This window comes from Aulonocara stuartgranti, assembly GCF_965226115.1.
Source record: "Aulonocara stuartgranti genome assembly, chromosome: 4".
Taxonomy (NCBI): Eukaryota; Metazoa; Chordata; class Actinopteri; order Cichliformes; family Cichlidae; genus Aulonocara; species Aulonocara stuartgranti.
The window spans coordinates 5,964,369-5,986,138 of NC_138942.1; the positions used below are offsets into that span (position 1 = coordinate 5,964,369).

The 21,770-nt window shown below is 40.9% G+C and overlaps 1 protein-coding gene across 1 annotated transcript; it reads right to left on the minus strand.

The window, feature by feature from the left end:
- Positions 1 to 1,156: 1,156 nt before the first annotated feature.
- On the minus strand, positions 1,157 to 21,545 carry paqr4a (progestin and adipoQ receptor family member IVa; the record flags this gene model as incomplete). The annotated part of the gene is made up of 3 exons (XM_082530732.1): positions 1,157 to 8,404; positions 12,489 to 12,707; positions 21,272 to 21,545. The coding sequence occupies 3 exons, from the start codon at positions 21,543 to 21,545 to the stop codon at positions 7,971 to 7,973; spliced, it is 927 nt and encodes a 308-aa protein (XP_082386858.1). The 3' UTR covers positions 1,157 to 7,970.
- Positions 21,546 to 21,770: the final 225 nt, after the last annotated feature.

Genomic DNA, 21,770 nt, shown 5'->3' on the forward strand with positions numbered 1-21,770 from the left:
TTCAGCATCTCCAATTTGGTGGTCGATGCACAGACCTCTACAGGCTCGGCAATGATAACCGAGATAACGGGATGAAAGTTTTGAACCACTGTCAGACTACGCTGGTGCAGTGTGTCCTGCAGTTCCTGGAGGATGAAGAAATTGACACCATTGACTGGCCCCCACGCTCACCTGACCCAGTTCAATAGAACACCTGTGTGACATTATGTTTTGGTATATCCGATGTCACCAGATTGCACCTCAGACTGTCTAGGAGCCCAGCGATGCCCTGGTCCAGAACTTGAAGGAGATCCTCCAGGAGAATCATTCTGAAATGCCGCAATGACATTTTGGCTACCTGGACTAGCCTCCCACATAACTTGTGTCTTTGAATTCAGCCAAACTATGTGGCATCCTTTTGTTCCAGTCACATCACTATAGATATTCAGCAAGATTTTTTTTTCCCAGTGAGATCTGATGTGTTTTCGGTGTTCTTTTATTTTTTTTGAGCAGTGTATATATCCTGTGATACTGATGCGCAAAGTTGAAAATCGTTCTGAACAAAACGGGGATCTAAGATTTAGAAAACTGAAGTGCATCTACCACCTGAAAACTGCCTCTCTCCTGTAGTTAGTTGCAGGAAATATAAAAGTATTAAAAGCATCTATGTTTTTAACACACTGCTCAGGTTGTTAATATGATGTATTAGAGTCATATTATAAATTCTTCCTTTTTTGGTGTACAATCAAATAAAACATTGGATAAAAAAAAAAAAACACCAAATCTAATTTTAACCCTGACACTAAGTCTGAACTCCCTGTTGTACCAAACACCAACCCTAATTCCTAATTTTTACCTACACTCTAAAACCAACCCTTAACCCTCCCAAAATGAGTGCTGTCAGCAGGAGTGGCCTCAGGCAAGGATTATATTACCAGGCTCACGAGGACAGCTGCTTTGCTTACTGTCCACCTGAAGGATGCATGCGTAGGTAGGGAGCTCACAAAAAACTACAAGGCATGGGAACATGTACTCAGATACTTGTGGACAAGTAAAAAACCTCAAACTCAAATCATTCCTCACAAAGACACGCATAAAAGTATAGTCTCTCTTCCTCTCTCTCACACACATACATCTTAAAAGAAACAGCAACAAACAGGAAAAAAGAGATGACAGATTTAAAAATATAGACTTCAGTTTATTGCACAATCGTTGCTGGAGACTGAGGAGTGTGAGAGCCTGTCTGTTACACAGGACACTAATGTCGCACAGACATGTGAACTACAGCACAGGAACAAACCGTCTGAGTTCGTGCACATTAATCGGCAAGCACACAGACTGGATAACGAGGCACTCTGGGAATGCAATCAGCATCCCGTCGGTGCAACAGGCGAAAGTAAACGGGACAACATACAGATTTCATGCTTGCATGGGTTCTGCAGGAGAGCTCATACGCACATGTGTACATACATGATCTGGGGGATCTAAATAAATAACGCTGGAGGATAACTGCAGACCAGCAGTGACAGTATTACCACCAGTTAGTTACGTTTCATTTGGCTGCAGTTCAGCTACAGTAATGCCTGCATTAGTGAACATGAACTTCCACTAGATGGAGCCACACTCACTCATTTGACACATTAAGAAAGCCATGCAGATATGGAGACAATAACAGACAGACCCTCCAGAAAGCTCCCTTCATCCTAAAGGAAAGGGCTTGTCTCATTACCTGTACACATAGACCAGTGTCATTATAGGATCCACAGAATAACAGCAATCATTAATAATCAGTATATAACAACACAGGTGATCCGTTATAAACAGGTTGTTAACAGGCTGTCCGGCACCTGTGTAATATTTAAAAAAAAACAAAAAAGGTTTTAGATTTGTTAGTGATGCTTTTATACATCATGTCTTTTCTTTTTTCATTAAACATACAGACAAAAGGACAAAGACCAATTTTCTGACCGGGTTCCACTCCTGAAACATGGTTTTCAGAGAAATTCTCCACCTTCCTTCGCCCTTGCGCCCACCCTGACAGCTGGGTTCCCAGCGTGAACAGACCGGACTAAAGAGGGCAGGTGAGTCTCGCGTCCATGTTTCAGACAGCAGCGGTCAGGCTTCAGATGTTACAGCTACTGTTATGGCACCCTGAGAAGCGGGAGACTCAGGATGTTGGGAGAGAGCCCTCCGTTACAGCGGATCAGAGAGCCGTTTGACAAACACAAATTGACTTCACTGTTACGTATCCTTCGGCTGATAATGCATAGATAGACCAGTGGTAGTCACGAGGTATTCACATGCCCGCCAAGATTCCCCTGCTATGGTCGCGCATATCTTTCCCGTGTGTCTTTAAAAAAGCGGTTACATTTAAATGATCAGAAGCATTCTTAGTCAGGGCCACAAAATGGTCAAACAACTCTACATTTGAACAGAAACCAATGCCAGTCTTTTTTTTTTCCCTGTGTTTTTCACATATATATCATCATAGCTAATCAAATACATAACTCATATCGATCTGAAGCTCCACATCGAGCCGCGTCTGCGTCCCTCATTACCCGCCAAGCACCAGGAGTCCAACGGACGATGTTTTCGGGGCTAAATCTGGTCAGCCAGTCCTTAGCCTTTAGACAGATGTCCCTTTATGTCAGAATTTATTAAAAGTTGAGTTTTCAGGCTGCTACAAAGGCTGGAATTCACATTTTCCCGCTTTCAGTTTATTGGAGGTATAAAAGACATCTAAATGGCACACAGCCTGCAGGCTAAAGTTAGTTTGATTTCTGACCTCAACATTGACCAAAATAACTGAATTTGGGTGCGAACTGCTGGTTCTCTGAGGAGTTTGTAGTGTGTTTCTTTACAACCACGTTTAGCTGTAAAAGGGCATCTTTTTCTCAACGTCTTTCCATCTTTTAACCAAAACTCAACTTTGGTAAAGTCGTCTTAAGCATCTTCACTGGGTGGGTAATCCCATTCCTTCCTATCTTTCTTCCTTAACCAAGTGTGCGTGTTAAAAATGAGTCACTGTATATTCTTCTGCACTGTATATAATCTACATAAATGTATTTACATTATTTATATGGACTTTAAGTGTATTTCAGAATTGACTTGAATTCAAAGCCCTTTGGAGAACGATGAACAGTGCAGTTTGTTTTGATTGTGATGCATGGCCTCCGATCGCTTCAAATCCTCTCCCTGCAGGGTAACGCCACACTCCAAAGCCCACCTCCAACTAACCACACAGTCATTTCCACGGCCGAGTGAATGATCAGTTGCTGGCTACAGTGAACTAACAATCAGCTAACATTATGAGACATCAGTTTCTGTTTCACAGCTACTTTCATGCATTTTTTTTCATTCAATTGCCAAAAATACATTAACTTCAGCTTTTACATTGTACTCATAATCATCACTGTAAGAGTGAGACTAGCAGACAAATATCTGACTTTTTAAATGAGGGCAAGTTCATAAAGTCGGGTCACGTTGGGGTTAATGCATATCATTCAGACTCTGTGAAATCCTTCTTCATCTGTGAGACAGTGTCACGGGAGCAGACGTTGCTAATTTGGCGAGATGAAGGTGGGCTAACATGGTTGGCAACTAGCGTGGGAAACAAACCCAATGCTTAAAAAAAAAAAAAAAAAAACACTAAAAAAGGTCTAGGTATGAAATGAGGCTTCAGAAGCCAGTCCTGAACATGACTGAAGAGTGCGACGATTACTTCTACAGAACAGTAACAAGCCTGGACACACATGAAGGTGCTGTGACTCATACATGACAGGCAGGCGGGTTCAGAGGGGTTCATTCCTGCATACGTAGGCCAGCTTAGTGTATAAACCACCACTTTAAAAAGGCTAAACATCAATTCAAGAAAAGTGCAAGCAAGTACAGCTAAATAAATAAATAATGTGGCAAAAATGACTGACCATATAACAATATTTAGGGTCAATATATAAGTAAACATCTAAGCACAGCACATCTACATTCATGCCTGAGGACATAAATAACTTCAGAATAGACCTGCACCTGTTTTAAAGGTCACATTGCAGCTGTTTTCCTCGCCGAGCTGCGACGTGTAAAGACAGATCTGATCCTGTGTGACTGAGACGTCACATATTACAGGAAGGCAGGAAAAACTGTACGCAGAGAAAATGTGGAGCTAATCCTCCGGAATTGCTGGGTTTAAATAAAACAATGGATTTTCTTTGACCTCTTATTTGACCTGTCAGTCAGAGCGATCCTGCACTGCAATGATGTAAACTGTTTAAGCAGCTGACACACACATTCAAATTAATACAAATGAATAAAAACAAACATAAATATAATCTATTTCTTGATTAAATATATATCCTTACGCGTTTGGGGCCAGAAGACAAATAACTATAAATAGCATTATAAAGTCATTACCCCTTTACATTTCAGCACTGCCACATATAGTTTTATGTATTATGTGCACATGGTGGCATTTTAGTGTAAAACAACTACGCACATTCAATGGCTTTTATACACAATTGCGCAGAAGACTCACAAAGCACTCAGGCTCTGCCTTTAAAAAGATAATTACGTCTCGCACAAATGGAAACGGTCGTCTTCCAAACAAAGGGAGGTCATAATAAATGCGTAAGACCAATCAACTTGGGGTTGGCTGGACATAAGCAAAAGTTTGGCAAAGGCAGCTCATAGACATCAGTTTCTTTTCTGATTTAAAAATGCCTGAATTTCTTTGGCACTGGTGCAAACAAAGCTGATAACACTCAACAGATCCCATCTGGTGGTCTGGGACATCTCAGCAGGTAAGCTCATTGCTGGCACGCTTCAGGAATGAGCCCCTCGCACGCCTTCGGTAAGGACCATTCAGACGACAGAGAGGACAAAGAAGAAAAAGAGGCAGTGGCAGAAAACAGGGAACTAAACAGTCCTGTAAAAGTCAGTCTGTTGGACGAAGTTAAAACTCTAAAAGTGCTTTGTACATGTGTAAAAACAAAGGTGCGTGAGAGCGCGTGCTGTGTATGTGATGTGAGATATGAATATGCTGCACAAGTGTAGACAAAGACTGTCATATCATTTGGACGAGGGGTTTTTAAACTCGTCTGGGGGCAGGGAGCCTTTACCCCAGGAATACACCGGTCACTGTTTCTCATGCAAATCGACGTCGGGTTGAGGGGCGTTTCATTTGGTCTGCATAGAGTGTTTATTTTTAAAATAGTGCTTGTGGTATGAGCGCAAATTTCTACAGGACGGTAGAGTTAGAAGTTGAAGAAGGAAGAATCCTGTACAGAGTTTAGGGAGGAGATGAGATGAGTTTCTGGGTGGTAGTGAAAGTTAATTAATGATTAGGAAAGCAGAGCTGAAAAAGTGAGGACAACTGCAATGAAGGTATTTTGTGTATCTTCAGGATGACAAGGAGACAAGAAGCCTAGGTGGTTGACTGAAGAAAAACAGGACTACTGGGATGCTAGGAGTACAGCAACAAAAGAAATGGCAAAGCAAAGACTTTCAGTGAGTGTTACGTGAAGTTGGAGAGGAAAGAACTTGTATTGATTGGCTAGGTGGAGAGATTCAACTGGAAAAGATGTGCAGGGTGATTAAGGATAGAAATGGAAATGTACTTATAACTGAAGAGAGTGTTGAGAAGGTGGAAGGAGTGCTTTGAAGAGCTGATGAGTGAAGAAAATGAGAGAGAGGAGGTGGAGGACAGTTTGTGAATCAGAAAGTGCAGAGGATTAGAAAGGAGGACGTGAGGGCCGCTATGAAGAGGCAGTTGGTCCAGACATACCTGTGGAGGTATGGAGATGTCTGGGAGAAAGGGCAGTGGATCTTCAATCAGCTTGTTTACCAAAACCCTGGAGAGAGCAGGTGTCTCCGGAATAAAGTGTACTGGTGCTGATTTTCAAGAACAAAGGTCATGTGCAGAGCTGTAGTAAGTACAGCAGGATGAAGGTGATGAGCCATGCCATGAAAAAGAGAGGTGATGACCAGTCAGCAGCAGTATGGTTTCAAAACGAGAAAGTGCACTACAGACGTGATGTTTGCTTTGATAGTGTTGATGGAGAAGTATAGAGCAGGTAAGACTTGTGTCTTTGTGGATCGAACGATATGACAGGGTCCCAAAAGAGGAACTATGTAACTGCATGAGAAAGTCAAGAGTGACAGAGAAGTATGGGAGAGTGGTGCAAGACATGCATAAGGATAGAGAGACAGTGGTAAGGTGTGCGGTAAGAGTGACAGATGGCTCCGAGGTGGGGGTGGGAATTAAAGTCAGTAGAAGGTAAAATACATGTGTGTGAATGAGAAGGAGACGGAGAGGTGAATGAGTTAGAAACGTAGGTTAGTTTAAATACCTGGTGTCAACCCTCCAAAGGAGCAGACAGTGCACAACAGAGGTGAAGAACAGAGTGGAGTGGGTGGAGACAAGTGCCAGGAGTGATTTGTTAGTAGCAAGAATGAAGGGAAAGGTTTACAAGATGGTGAGACCTGCTGTGATATATAGACCCGAATTGGCAAGGCTGAGATAGTTTGGACATGTGCAGAGGAGGAGTAGTGCATATACTGGACAAATGATGTTGAAGATGAATCTGCCAGGCAAGAGGAAAAGAGGAAGACCACACAGGCGATTCAGGAATATAAACTTCGGACTTTTTCCTCATAAATGTGCCATTCTGTGCTTTTTACAGCTTCAATCTTGAAAGTTCTGAGGTTGTGTCATGAATTTTCCTCCCACTCACCCAGCCCCTTAAATTTTTATGAAACCTTCAGTGGCGTTAACACACAGTGGTAACCTTGAGTTTGAAAAGTTAATACAAGCCCCTTCTCAAAACACTCCAAAGTACTTCTTACACAAAATGTTTTACCACATATAAACCCCTCCAAAGGTCACAGTAAGTGTTTTGTCTTTTCTAGGTCTCTACCAGTAAAAAGCCTCGTTTATTTTCTTAAATTCATATTCAGATGAATTAAATTAGAATCAGAATACCGCCCAGCACTCTTTCAAAATTGGCAAGACACTCTTTGCTCTTCTGGGTCTGAATTCCGGCCCTACTCTGTGCATCTTAATGCAGCTTCCATAAAAAACACTCAGGACACAAAGCTGCTTCTGGGGCGTGCCGCAACCTGTCTGATGGATTTGCAAGCATTGTCGTGAGTGGGCGAGATCAGCTTCGGGAGCAGCATGAGACTTGGAATGCAACACAGCTCGGTGTATTCCTGAGGCGACGGGCAAGAACATTTTTCCAAGGTCTCGCTTATAATCCCAACACTGACAAACCGCATGCTTACTACCATTTCTACTCTTGCATGCCAAAATTATGAAACTTTTAAATCTAAACATTTTAGACGCGTGTCAGTTTCTACTCGTCCAAAGATAACATGGGTGTGATTAAAGGACACAAAATATAGTCTCCATCTGTAGATCGCCACTTTTTAAGATCAGAATGTAATTTCAGCAATTTAAAGGAAATTTATCACTAGATATTTTAGCTATGGGCCGTAGACCCAACTTTCAGAACCACTGATTAAGACCATTTTAATCAACGACATCAAGTAATCCTTAAAAGAAACTTCTATCATTATGTAAAAGGCTTCGAGCTGTAACCTTTACCTAAGACATTATAGGGTTTAAAACTTGGTTAATAAATTTACTTTTTAAAATTTTCCACTTTTTTTATCGGTTTGTGTATGGATGTGTGTGTGTGTGTGTGTGTGTGTGTGTGTGTGTGTGTGTGTATATGCCTTTGCACCAAGTTTGTGGCAACTGAGCAAGTCAGAATGATTGTGCGTGTTACTCGACATACTTTTACCTGCATTCGCACAAATCAAGATGGACGAAGATATGAACATTCTAAGTTTCAGCGCATGAAGTGAACACATGCACAGCATTAGTTTCTGTGATCCCTGTCCTTTCCCTTCCCTTTCCATGCTCCCCCCTCCCCCAGAGGTCTTTCAATGGTATGTTCCAGCACTCCTTGTGAGGGGCCGGGGGGCTGCTGTGTGGGTCAATCTGAGGGGCAGTTGTAGCTGGTGATCCAGAGAAGGTCGTCCAGCACGCCCCAGTGCAGGTAAAGGATGGAGATCACCACCAGTACATGCATGATCTGGTGGCTGTTGCACCAGTAGTCGAAGAGACCCGGCCAAAAGCGCTCCGGGATGCGCGTGATGTTGATGACCCCGCCCAGCACGGCCAGTGCATCCATCGTGAGAAAGTGGCGTAGCGAGGTGGGACTGCCGCCGCCCACGCCCACCCAGCGGAGCAGGAAGAAGGAGAAGCGAAACAGCGCTTGCCAGGCGAAGGAGCGCAACCGCCGAACGCTGCTCCGAGCGGTGACGGCGCAGTAGATGGCGTGGCTGGACAGCAGGATGTAGACTAAAAGGGCCACAGTGCGGATAAATGGGTAGCACAGCAGTGTGGTGTAGACGATAGGCAGCGCTCCTAAGACACGAAAAAAGACAGAGGGAAGTCAGGAGAGCGATGAAGCCACGCCTCGTGAAAAGCACAAATCATTGACCTTTTAAAGCTGCGTGTGTAACTCTGCGCTTTTGGTCAAAGCTTGATGGTTTCAGTAATCACAGTGCAACTGTGCAGGGAGGTGGCTGAAACAACCTCAAACTTTGTATTTTTTATGTCACATTACAGGAAGTGGATGATGAGGTTACTGCAATAAGGAGGCAGTTCTCTTTTCTAGAGAACTCAGCAGGAAGGCAACACTGATGGGACAGAGATTTACAGTGTGCGACTAAAAATAGAAGCATGTGGACTGTAAAACGTATTCAGGACCAAGTGTGTGAATCGTCAGTATTGTAAAATTTGGCCCTTTGTTTTTCTCTATGTTGTCATTAGGGGTCTGCAGCCTGTCCTCTCTGACACACAATCAGCAGGTAGTGCCGTTACAGAGAAGGTGAACCCAGGTTGAGTGAAATCATTTTATTAGAGTTAATAACTGTGTCATTCATTGCTGTAACCATAGTCATAACCTTTGTGGGTCAAAAGCTAATAAGGGTCCTTCATCAAAGTACTTGTTCAACAAGCTTAATCATGAATCAAGACTGCTAATATTGCCGACTCTGCCCCTTAGATTTGCAGCGTTCAGTTCTTCTAATGTTCAACTGAGCTTTAAATGCACTGTTCCTAAATACAGCTACTAAATAAGCTAAGCTTTCTAGACGTGGATAACTCAGTAAAATAAAGGAGGTTTTTTTAGCACAAAGGAAAAAATAAAATAAGTAGAGGACGTTGTTTCAACGGAAAAGTTATTATTTCGTAGACTGAAAGCATTTCTGTTTTATTAAACTCACAGTCACCTTGAGCTGAGGGTGATGAATCCATTAACCGAACAAGACACAATTAATTTGTGACTCAGATGTGATCATTAACTGTTTTCTTCTGATTCATTTTAACTGCAAATGGAAAATCATTTGTAGGCAAAGAGAAAAAGAAGAAGTGATCCTTGTTATAGATTACATTGTTGTTAGACTTCTCCTGCCCTCTGTGTTCTCCTACCTGAGTCCTCCTGTCGGCAGGGTGAGTTATTAGTCTTTTAGTTGACTCATATTTTACTGTAAAGGTTCATTTTCTTACATGTTTCATTGTTTCCTGCCTTTGTGGATTTTCCTTCCTTTTTGGATTTCCTGCTTTAATTATTCTCACGTTTATTGTTTCCCGGTCTGTCCTCTGTCTAAAGCTATATTTGCCTTTGCCTTTGTCTTCTTGCCTAATTCTGCACTGCTAACCATCTTCTGTTCCCTTATGTTGGAGTTTTGTTATTTACTTGCTGAAAATCCTGAAAATTACCTGTAGGTCTGTCCATTAATATTCATATTGTTTTACTCTCTGTCTGCCCTGCATTTGAGTCTGTTTAACTTCACTAATCCTGACAGAGTTTTCTTTACGTTCACATGAATTGTATGCATTAGTTAATTCGGGAGGACGTGTATCCACTAGAGATGGCACGATACCACTTTTTTATGTCCGATACCGATACCGATATCATAAATTTGGATATCTGCCGATACCGATATGAATCCGATATAGTGTGTTTTAATCAACAAAACTGTTTTTTAAATATCTTGCTGCATTTTGTATAAGTTCATACTCAAGTTTAAAACAACAACTACACTAAAGCTATTCTGTTATACCTGTATGCAAAAAAAAAAATTTCATAGTTCAGCAATACTGATCAATCTAATAAACTTAAACCTACACCATCCTCCCTATTCTGGTATTTTAAAGAGTACTTAGCATAAATATTAAGCAACCTAACTAATAGGGTTCCAACTCCCAGCAACAACAAAAATAAATAAATAAAAAATAGGGAACCACCCCTCACGCTCCACCTCATGATGCTTAATCGACGTAATCAACCTTAATTTGATGCAGTGTGAAAAAAATACACAGAAATCAATTATTTTTCAAGAAATATTAAATAGATTCAACATCTTTCTTCAACAAAATTGCAGACTGCACAGATGGTACCTTCCCAAAGGAAAAAGTACTATAGCTTACTAGGGTATATTAGACTTAACAGTTACTATATACAATAATGGACTTCTATACATTTTACATCAGATTAAAACTTTGGGTGTAAGATTCAGATAAATATTAAATAATTAAAAGCTCGACATTTTAAATGAGAATAAGAAAGAAAAGTATGTCTTTGTGCCCTCTTTTCCCTGTTAATGCCCTATCGGCCCCCCTGGCTAAACTTTGCTAGATCCGCCCCTGCACAGTTACCAGCCGTCAGCTACGTAGAAAAAGATCCTGGAGTAGAAAGTAATATTAAATAAATTCTAACAACAGCTGATCAAGCTTAAACGTGCTGCTGTTGTTCAGCCGCTGGTTTCCTCTTTCTGGTGCAAAGTGGGCCAAAAGCAAACAAGAGACACGGACTCGCGACAGAAAAGCCGATCAGCTGATCATTAAGCAGTTTCATGATTGAAGTAGCAGCCGGAGAGCGAGAGGCAGTCGCTCGTTAAGCTTAAGGCAGGAATGCTTTACAAACATTCAGAGATGGACTTACACACTTGCTTTACTTCTCTCGGGGATAACTTTGTCGGAGATGAAATGCCAGGTTGCTAGCGAAGCTCCAAATGCTATCCAGACCACCGACAGGTCCCGCATGCCACAGCCGCTCTATCACGTGATGCATACTGCTAACGTTCTGAGGTGAGTTACGGTGTGTTGCAAGTTTTGTGAGGTGCTTTCGTGATATTTAATGGATCGGATTACATTTTTTTATTTTTCTCCGATATCCGATCCAGTAATTTAGGTCAGTATCGGACCGATACCGATACGTAATATCGGATCGGTCCATCTCTAGTATCCACTCGTCTGTCTGCATTCCTGAGAGTTGTTATTCTGTTCTTTTTATCATGTCAACCCAACCCTAGTTGTTCATAGCCTCTAGACTTTGCTGCTAAACCTTTAGATAGAAAGGATTTCAGATCCTTTCTATCTAAAGAAAGGATCTGAAAGGCCTATAACAGTGAATTTAAGGGGATGAAGGAATTTAGTGCAATTAAATGATGCCAACTGCTTTCATGGTATTTTCTTAACGACTAGTTGGGTAAAACTGTGCAACCAAAGCACAGGAAGTCACAAGTTAGTGTTCTACTAGTGCATACCCTAACTCTGAATACACCAGGAGGGTTGTGCCCTATTCCAATACTCAGATGCTTATGTACCATTGCGGCAACCCCTCAAAAAAAAGTGCAGCCGACAAACGACTAATTGATAATTGCTGAATGGCACAGACAGAAAGACCTTTGTCTATGCAGCTCTGTGATGAAACACAAAGGATACTTTATCCACAACTAGCATGAAAAGAACATTCATATCATATTTAACCTTGTTAACATACACTGATGAATGATTTAGCCTACCTAAATGAATAATTAGTGGGCATAAGTGGATTGACATCAGATTATCAGGTAAAACAGTAATACATCACAATGTTTTCTTGGGTGTTTAATCCCTTTTTTAGACTTTATTGTAGATTTTCCAAATATGTTTTATGGTTAAAAACAGTTAATGGGAACAGGAGGCCTGTAAGCTAACGTAAGGGTTGTAGCTGTGGTCGTAAAGATGAATAAATATCCCCGGTGCTTAGGCCTGGCAGGTTGCAGGGTTGGTAAAAATTCCTGGCACAATTCCTGTTATTCCCATGCTTTGTCACAATATTAATAATGAATGTACTGTATTATCGATATCGGTGTAGTGGGCAAATCTAAAAGGTTCATTCAAAGTGTAGAAGTCTATAAAGAAATAAAAAATAATGTGCCTGTCATTTTTTCTTACAATAGGGTGATGTAGGCAGCATGGACAGATCAATAATCATTTCAGAGCTCGAATCATTGCTTGCAAAGTAAGATCGAATCAGAGTGTGTTGCGACAAATCAATACTGGTACACCTCCAAGCAAAACACTTGCACGGTAAATCACTGACAATCAATTCCATCCTGGAAGAAAACAGATCAGCAATAAGAGAACAACAGCTGACAATGAATCCATGAGGCCTCACCCAGTGTGTTGATCATGCAGATTCCACACACGTCCAGCTTCAGGAGGGTGTGGTAGACTGGCTCCCCTCCCTCGTGGTTCATGAACAGGTGGTAGACCACAGAGCCCAGCTGGGGTGACAGGCAGGCCAGGAAGTGCACCACACCCAGCCATGTCACGCTGATCTGAGACCAGGGGATGTTAAGAGGCAGCAGCACCAGGAAGCAAACCAGAGGGATGCCTGAAGAGTGAGCAGGCAGAGAAACCGAGAGAGCAGTGGTTATAAAAGAAGGCTTTACCTATACCACACAATAAAAGACTTGTAAAAGACTGACTTTATCACATCTGCAGAATGTGGCATAACTCAAGAGTTTTTAGTTGCTCTGGAATCAGTCTCCAAATACAAATACTCGCTGAATGGGAATGTAGTAGTATTTAAAAATGTATTTTTTACTACAGAGGGGTTTAATTTAAAGTCCTTCTAGGGCTCAACAAGTCAATTCATACAGAAGTGAAACACTTTTATTTTTTATCTTTGTAGAACCACTCTGATCTGTAAATTTAAAAGCATGTGTAATGACTGGAAGTGGAAAAATAAACACACTGTGAAATATGCACACAATGAAACAGGAAAAGACTGGAGGTGGTTTTTAAACTGTGTAATTAGGCAGAAATTGTAATGTTAAAACGACACAAGAGAAAACTCAAATAAACTTTAAATAAATAGAAAAAATAAGAAATTGAATAATCAAATGAAATTAATGAGCTACATAAAAATCTAAATAGTCTAAACAACAGAACGTCATGTAAAAGGCTGAGCTTAATACAGGGCAATGATTGAATTAATAATTTAAAAAATGTCTTTTGTAAAAACACAAAGTAAAATATTAAATAACAATACTTCATTTTATTTAACCTTGTAATCTGCATTTTATATTTTAAAATCATTATTATTAATACATGCATATATCTCATAACTTTGATTTAATTAACATTCATATCACTATTTAATTTCTATATTTTATTTATTTTATTTTATTATATTTATAAATAATATTACCTGCTTTATGTACCTCCATTTAATAATATAATTGCTGTTGGTATTATTATTATTATTTAGTATATTATTTTCATTGTTATTCCATACAAGAAAAAATATACTTTCTCAAAACTTCTAGAATGAATAAAGTAAAGCTTATCTTATCTCATATGTAAAGACACACACGTCCTGACAGCAGTGCTTCTTGTGTCACAACACTTTTAACAAATCTGATGACATGCAATTAAAACCACTAAAGCACCATCTTTTACGTCTGCTTGTAAATAGAGTCCAACGGATAATGTTGCCTGAGGTAATATGCCCACATGCTGGTATGAAAACCATCCGCTCAACTCTGACAAAAGCAAATTAAGGTGTCGTGTTTACGGTGATGGATTATCTCGCTCATGAGTTTCTGGAATCGAGGACGCTGTTTTTCACACTATATGAGAATCAGTAGCTGTGAATGGCTGCTGAGAGTGCACAGATACCAGCAAGAAGAGCCAAAGGGGAAACCTACGTGATTGGCACCAACGTATCAGTGATTCCCCATTGAGAGAAAGCCAAAGCTCCCACTAAGCTCTAATTCTGATGCAGCAAAAGGCCACGCTGCTAATGGCTACACGGCTCCCATTTAAGTTTCCCTGTTTGGCAGGGAATTTGACTGCTACGTGAGCAAAATGCAGACCTTGAAATTTGATCCGCTTACATACGGCTCTTATCACTCTGAGACACACCTACAGCACTCCTCCCTTTCTCTCATATTTGCTCTCACTGAAGACAAGGCAGGTGATACAAGGAATGGCATGCAACTGTAACACATCTATTTTAAGCACATTATCTCCCTCTCAGCATTCGCCCTGAGCTGGCGAGTTGAAGTCAGGCGTGGACACAGCAGCGGGAGCGAGGACCTCTGAGTATCTGAGACCTGAGCTGCGGGCAGGATGTTTTCAGTTTATATGCAAAACAAGCCGGCTCATGAAACTCAGCCGAAATGTTACAGCACAATAATAAAGAAGAATTACAAGCACAGCGCAGCTTTTTCTTCTTCTTCTCAGATCTGGAAAACTGGAAAATAATGCTCATTAGATTAAACATTAGCCTGTTATGTTGAGGTCACACGCTAAGCCAACATCACTGGAGTGCAATAAAGACATCCAGAGCCACTTAGCTGATAATCACTGATGCTGTTTAACTGCGCCGTGACTGCTGGATGCTGGAGCGCCACAACAAAGTTAAATGACACCATCCAGATTGCACTTTGATATGAAAAGAGGAGGGCAAAAGACACAAGTCATGCTGCTGAGTGCCACATTACAGGCTGTCTAATCATCTCAGTTTGAAAATAGAAAAAACCCACCACGCAAACTGCTAACAGGCCAACACCTCACTCTCACCTTTGGCTGAACAGATTAACACAATTCTGCAATTAATCTGGGCTTGTAGCAAACTATTAAAAGAATTGCACATTGTGTAAACACAGAGTTCAAGAGAGATGAAAAACAGCGTAATAGCAGACTTGTACGTAAGAGGAGATGAAAAACAGCGTTTTTCATCTGCTCTTACGTACAAGTCTGCTATTACGTGCAAGTCAAACTGCTTTTTAAGAATTCAGTCCACGTTTAAACACTTGCCTCCAAGCAGGAAAGTCTTGGAAAAACATTTCTTGGAAAAACATTTCTTTGCCAACAAAAATTCCCTCTTTGCAAAACTGCCATACAGTTAACATCTAAACCAAAAGAAATCACCTTGGGAGGGTGACAGCTTTTGAAATAGAGTCCTTTGAATAAGTTGGGCACTACTGGCTTAAATCAGGGGTGTCAAATCCATTTAATTTCTGTTTTTAACAGGGCCAGATTAAGGATGCTCTGCTCTGATATTTGGATTGGATATAATTTTAATCCTGAGTTGAAAAAGCAAAATCAAGCAACGACAGTGTGCTGATCTACGGGATGATGTATTCGGTTCAGTCCGATGCATTTACTTGACCACCACAGTATAAAAGATAGACGTCACGATTTGTCAGTCACAAGTCGTTAGCCAGTGAGCGAGCCACAGATTATCCTCATTGCTAAAACTATAAAACTAACTTTTTATTTTGATCCAGAATAGGTCTTAGATTACATAGGTACAGTCACACTCCTGATCACGTTGTGATTGCTGCATTTGTTCTAAGCAGGCGTGGAACTGCACATGAAAATGACTATGCAAAGTTAAGCCAAGATTATTTCTTTGCAGGCAAGACATCCGGGACCTAACGTTTACTAAACTAGTAATGAGACGTACACAACACGATGGAAAGTTTCATCATTGTGAATCCTGACTGAAAGAAGACTTTTAAACGCTCAGTAATTAGGCAAGACCATTTATTCTTACAAAACTGAAAAACAAAGTTTAAGTGGAGACTAATGCTGCCTTCATATTCCCCATTTTTTATCCATGTTAAGGATTACAGCTTATTTATCTAACACTACTCGGCATTGGCAGATACTCAAAGCCAAGGTTTCGAAACTTGGAAAAGTTGGGCCTGTGAAAAACACCTAAACTTTTAGTTAATGCAAAGAAGTTTAAGCACATTCTTTAAAACATCAGCATTTCAGTGTTTCTCATGAATTAAAAATGTGCCTTTCAAGGGTGAAAATGCACACAAGCACGACTGGTGCAATACAACTCTGTCACCTGTGCCACCCGCCTGGTCGGCCCCCCGACCGTGTGGCCCGTGAACTCTTGTGCCTGTGGGCTCTGGGTCGGCCCCCTGAACCTTATTTGGACTATAGTCATGTGCTCCTGTGTTTTCTGTTGTTTGTTTTTGTTTCCCGTTCTGGTCCCTCCGTCCTGGTCCCCCGCCTCCCGCCCTGGGTGGGTTGTTTTCTGTTTTTGTTTTTTCGGGTTTGGGCTGTCAGGAGCCAGCCCTTGAGGGGGGGGTACTGTCATGGTCCTGGGCCATGTTGGCCCAGTGTTCTTAGTTTTCTTGTATGTTTGTATTTTGTTCCTTATTTAGGCCATGTTTTCTGAGTTGCCCTGTTGTGTTGTTCCCTAAGTGTTTTCCCTTCATGGCTTTTACCCCCTGTGTGCCCCTCTGTGTATCTGTGAGCCCTCGTCTCTCCTTATGTTTTATTCCATGTTTCCCCTGCCCATTATGTCCAAGTTCTCCCCGTGCTCTCTCTCTCCCCCCTGTGTGCCCTGTGTATTTATGAGCCCTCGTCTCCCTTTGTGGTTGTTTCATGTTTCCCCAGCCCGTTATGTCTGTGTTTTCCCCGTGCTCTCTCTCCTCCTGTCTGAACCTCTGTGCACTTCCTGTTTACTTTGTGACTCTCACGCCCGTACATGTCATGTTCAGTTCACCCCGCCCTGTCTCGTTATGATTATCAGTGTCACCTGTGTTCCCCGTGTGTTCCCACTTTCCTCGTTTACCCTCTGTGTATTTCTGTCTGCGTCTCCCTCTGTTCGGCGTGACGTCGTCCCTCATGCTGTGTGTGGATCTCCCTGTGAGTTCTTAGTTTATGGTTTCCCAGTTTAGTCTAGTTTGTATGTTTGTTCTCCCAGCAAATAAAGCTGTGTTTTGAGTTCACCTCCCCGAGTCTGTGAGTCCTGCATTTTGGGTCCAACTCCTGCCTGCCGCACAGCGATTCCTGACAGATTCTGGCATTTCGGACAAAATAAATTTATATTAAAAAATCGATTCAGGATTTTAATGAATCGATTTTACGTTATCCAAGCCAGAATCGATTTTAATCGATGAATCGATTATAAAAACCCACCCCTAGTTATATTATATCCCCTTTCACATTAGAGCCACAACAGGACCCACTAGAACATGGGAACAAGTAAAAGTGAAATATAAGAATATTCTACAGAATGGTAATATTTATCACTTATATTGCTTGTCGTCTCTTGGAAAGAGACCCTGAAATACTCTGTTTGTTTGTTCATAACAGCAACCAAGAAAAGGGCAGAGCAAAAAAAAAGACAGGTGGTGGTCCTGCACCCCCTCGTCAACAAGTTGGTTAAGTGAATAATACCCTCACGGGAAAATCGATATCTCTCTATGAGCACACTGTCGCGCTGAGCTAAAGGATCCTGTCTGTCCCGCAATATACGCTGAATTCTGAGGACTCTCCTTATCAATCTTGCACCTTCCGCAATGGGTTGCTCGCGTAAACGGACAGGATATGACTGCGACAGACTTCCCAAATCCACCTTCGCTTTTATAGCCGTGGTCTCTCATCTTGATTACACGAAGTAATTTACAATTACTACTCTGAAATATGAATTACATCTGTAATAATCACATACATGTAATAGAATGTTAATAGTACATTTCCCTTTTTTAGGGAATGACCTGTATGTATCTGTGTGAAATCAATAAAAGGATCAAGTGCTGCATTATCTTTGGTTACATTGATGTTATTTATTTATGGTGAAACAGTGGTGGAATATCGCTGTTGCTTTCGTATGAATGACGCGGGCATACCTGCGTGGCCGCGATCTAATCCTGTTTACATAAAGTAAACCTGCTCCCCAGCAGGTTTACGCTTACGGCTCTGTTGCTATGACAGCAAGTCCCGGATGGGCTTCGGGGAACCGAACGATCCAGGATCACGCGAAATCGTCAACAATCAAATCCAGCTAACTCACTTAGCGCGGTACGAAGCACAGGCCCCTGAGCTGCGGGCAGGATGTTTTCAGTTTATATGCAAAACAAGCCGGCTCATGAAACTCAGCCGAAATGTTACAGCACAATAATAAAGAAGAATTACAAGCACAGCGCAGCTTTTTCTTCTTCTTCTCAGATCTGGAAAACTGGAAAATAATGCTCATTAGATTAAACATTAGCCTGTTATGTTGAGGTCACACGCTAAGCCAACATCACTGGAGTGCAATAAAGACATCCAGAGCCACTTAGCTGATAATCACTGATGCTGTTTAACTGCGCCGTGACTGCTGGATGCTGGAGCGCCACAACAAAGTTAAATGACACCATCCAGATTGCACTTTGATATGAAAAGAGGAGGGCAAAAGACACAAGTCATGCTGCTGAGTGCCACATTACAGGCTGTAAGCACGACTGGTGCAATACAGTTAAGACAAAGAGCCTTTGTTACATTAGTTAATACAAGTTTTTGCTTTTTCCTGTTATTTTTGGATGCTTGTTAATCAAAAATGTATTTTAAGTTTGAGTAAATTAGATCCTCTTCTGCAAAAGGCCAAAACCTAAGTGGTGGGTGCCAGATTTCACATAAGCTCAGCCTTTAATAGAAGTAACATGTATAAAACTGATGGACAGCCTGAGAAATCTGAAGAAAAATCTCTGCTATTTCAAGAATATGCCTCAATTTTTCCACATGTTACATTTTTCTAACGTCATGACAGAGAAATGTAACAGTATAGTGGATAGGGCTGAAACCCATCACTTTTCAGTGGCATGGTATGGCAAACAATGGCTGTAAAACTGACATGACTCAGATGAAAATAACAGGTCGGCCAAACATTTTCATGATGTGATCCTTTGTTTTAGGTATAGCAGCAAAGAGCAGCCTGCAAAATGCAGTCAAACGTCAAACTGATGTCCTTCTTCTCCGCAAAGCATTCCAGTGAGCTGGATTTCAGCTCTTTGGTGGGCTGAGTGTTTCACATGAATGATATTGGCCCTGGCAGTATTTATCAACATGAAAACATTTTCTTTTAATAAACATCATGCAGAAAAAGATGCTTCATCCAGCAAATCTATTGTTTTAATACTCTCAGCACTGCCTGCAGCACATGTACCAGAGCTGGTGCAGAGGCCTCACAATAACTTACCAACTAGTTTATAACATGCAGTGCTAGAGAGTTAAGAGACCTTTAATTTTCATTTTAATATAATTCTAAAATACTTCATTACAAACATCATATGCTCATTATACATATATATATATATATATATATATATATATATATATATATATATATATATATATATATATATATATTAGGGCTGCCACGATTAGTCGACTAGTCACGATTATGTCGACTATTAAAATCGTCGACGACTAATTTAATAGTTGACGCATCGTTTGAAGCTTTGTAAGATCACAAAGGACGCAGGAATGAGTAGTAGGATTTAAGAGTGTAATAACGGACTGAAACAGAAGATGGCAGCACTGCATGTACAAGGATGCCAGCTGCCGTTAAACCCCGAAGAAGAAGAAGCTGTGTCCCAGAATTCATAGCGCAGCTGTCAACAATGGCGGCAGCTAGTAGTTTTAACTTTACTCTTATTATTCTTTCTGGGTCACAAAATAAACGTTTAACATATTTTCAGGCGAGAATGTAGCTGTGTAAACCTCAAATATCTGCCCAGTTTATCAAGACACCGCATATTTTCAAAAGCGCTCCGACGTTTTCGGAGACGTCTGTTACCCACTAGCTCGTTAGCTAGGCGGGGGCAAGGCTAACTAGAGCCGTGAGAACACCGGACTCCCGGCAAATCGTTTTCAAACCCACCGCCGTCTTTCGCTAGTCAGGTTAAACATATATATAAGTCACTTAGATAACTTAAAAATGTTATTGTTTGGCTTTCTTTAGTATTTTATTTGTTCCTGAGTAAATCGGTTTGGCTGAGATTAAAGTTATAGTTTTTGCACAGCTAAAACTGTCAAGCAGACAGCTGATTATCAGAAGTGTGAGACGCTGGAGAATATACTCCGGTGTCCTGTTATATTTTAGAAAGCAAGGAGTTTATTAAACTTCACCGAAACAATCTGCAAATTTCATTAAAAATTAATAAACTACCATCTTGTCTTTATTTTTAGTTAGCACAAACACTTCAAGCTGTAAGCTAATGATAGTTATATAAGACCAGATGCTGCTGGTGCAATAAGCTGTACGCTGTACGTCCAATGGATGATGATCTGATTAGTCGACTAATCGCAAAAATAATCGGTGACTAGTCGACTATCAAAATAATCGTTTGTGGCAGCCCTAATATAAATATATATATATATATATATATATATATATATATATATGTATACATTGCAACAATGCAAACATTGCCTTGCAAACATTACAGCTTTTCAAAGTATATGATTTCCTGCTTTTTTTATTCATTGAAAACTGAATAAACTTGGCAGTAGTATTTCCAGTGTAATAACTGGTGATAGTCGCCAAATCTTATTTTATGCTTAAAAATAAATCAGTTTATTTTGTATTGTCCTTCTGTGATAGTTAATGAGCTCTTTGTCAAACCATAAATGTGTTGATACGCTGATGATGACTGAAGATGGTTTTTAATCATTTTTGATGTCTATGAGTCTGCTGCCTTTGCTCCTAATGCGTGAGACTTCAAAGCTGGATTATTTCTTTAGTACTCTTGTAATTTGTATGGTCCTACTCTAGCTCTGGTTTCTTCCTAGTTGTGCCTTGTAAGCCTGTTTGGATTGGACTGATTCCCTTATGCATGACACATTAAAAATGAAAAAATAAAAAATAAATAAATCAGTCAGTCAAACCATGTTCTGCTTTTGTGTTCTGTTATTGTACGTTTTAGATGAATCACACTGAAGAGTTGTACAAGAAATAAACTGTAAATTGCTGTCATCTGGATAAATAATGTATATTTAAAATAAAAAAGAGTGTGAGTCATGTATGCCTTCATGAAAGCTTCCCAGCCTGTGTTGCAGAGTCTGGCAGTGCATCCTTCAGCAGGTACAGGGTCTGTCTCCCTCTCTACACAAATCTCACATGCTGACTAAGCATTCCAATCTGATTTTTGTTGTACTCACCGTGAGTGTATATGTTTCCAAGTTCATTGTGCAGGTAAAACAGGCTTCTGATGCAGTCCTGCACGGAGGAAATTGGCCGGTATCCCGTAAGGACGTATTTGTTGAACTGAAGATGTGGAGGTGAACTCGCCCAGTCCAGCAGCCTGGGTCCATTTAAAAATGCCATAGCAAAGAGGACGGTTAAAAGGACACCGCCGAATAAGTAAAAAACTGACTGTACACCTATATACACGTTCAGTAAGATTATTGCGACTAAAACCTTATGGGAAACCATTGGTATTGGTTGTGAGGTTTTTGTTTTGTTTTGGGGTTGTTGTTGTTTGTTTGTTTGTTTTTTGCTTTGTTTTTTTAATTATTATTTTGTGCTGTTAGCCGCCTAGCTCGGCGCTAGCTAGCTCAGGAGAAGTCTCTAAGCGCTACCCGGCAACTGTGTGCGCGCGCCGTCGCTGCTCGCTTTGAACCGCCGGTACCTGTGCGAGTGTCATCCGCGAGGCTGGAG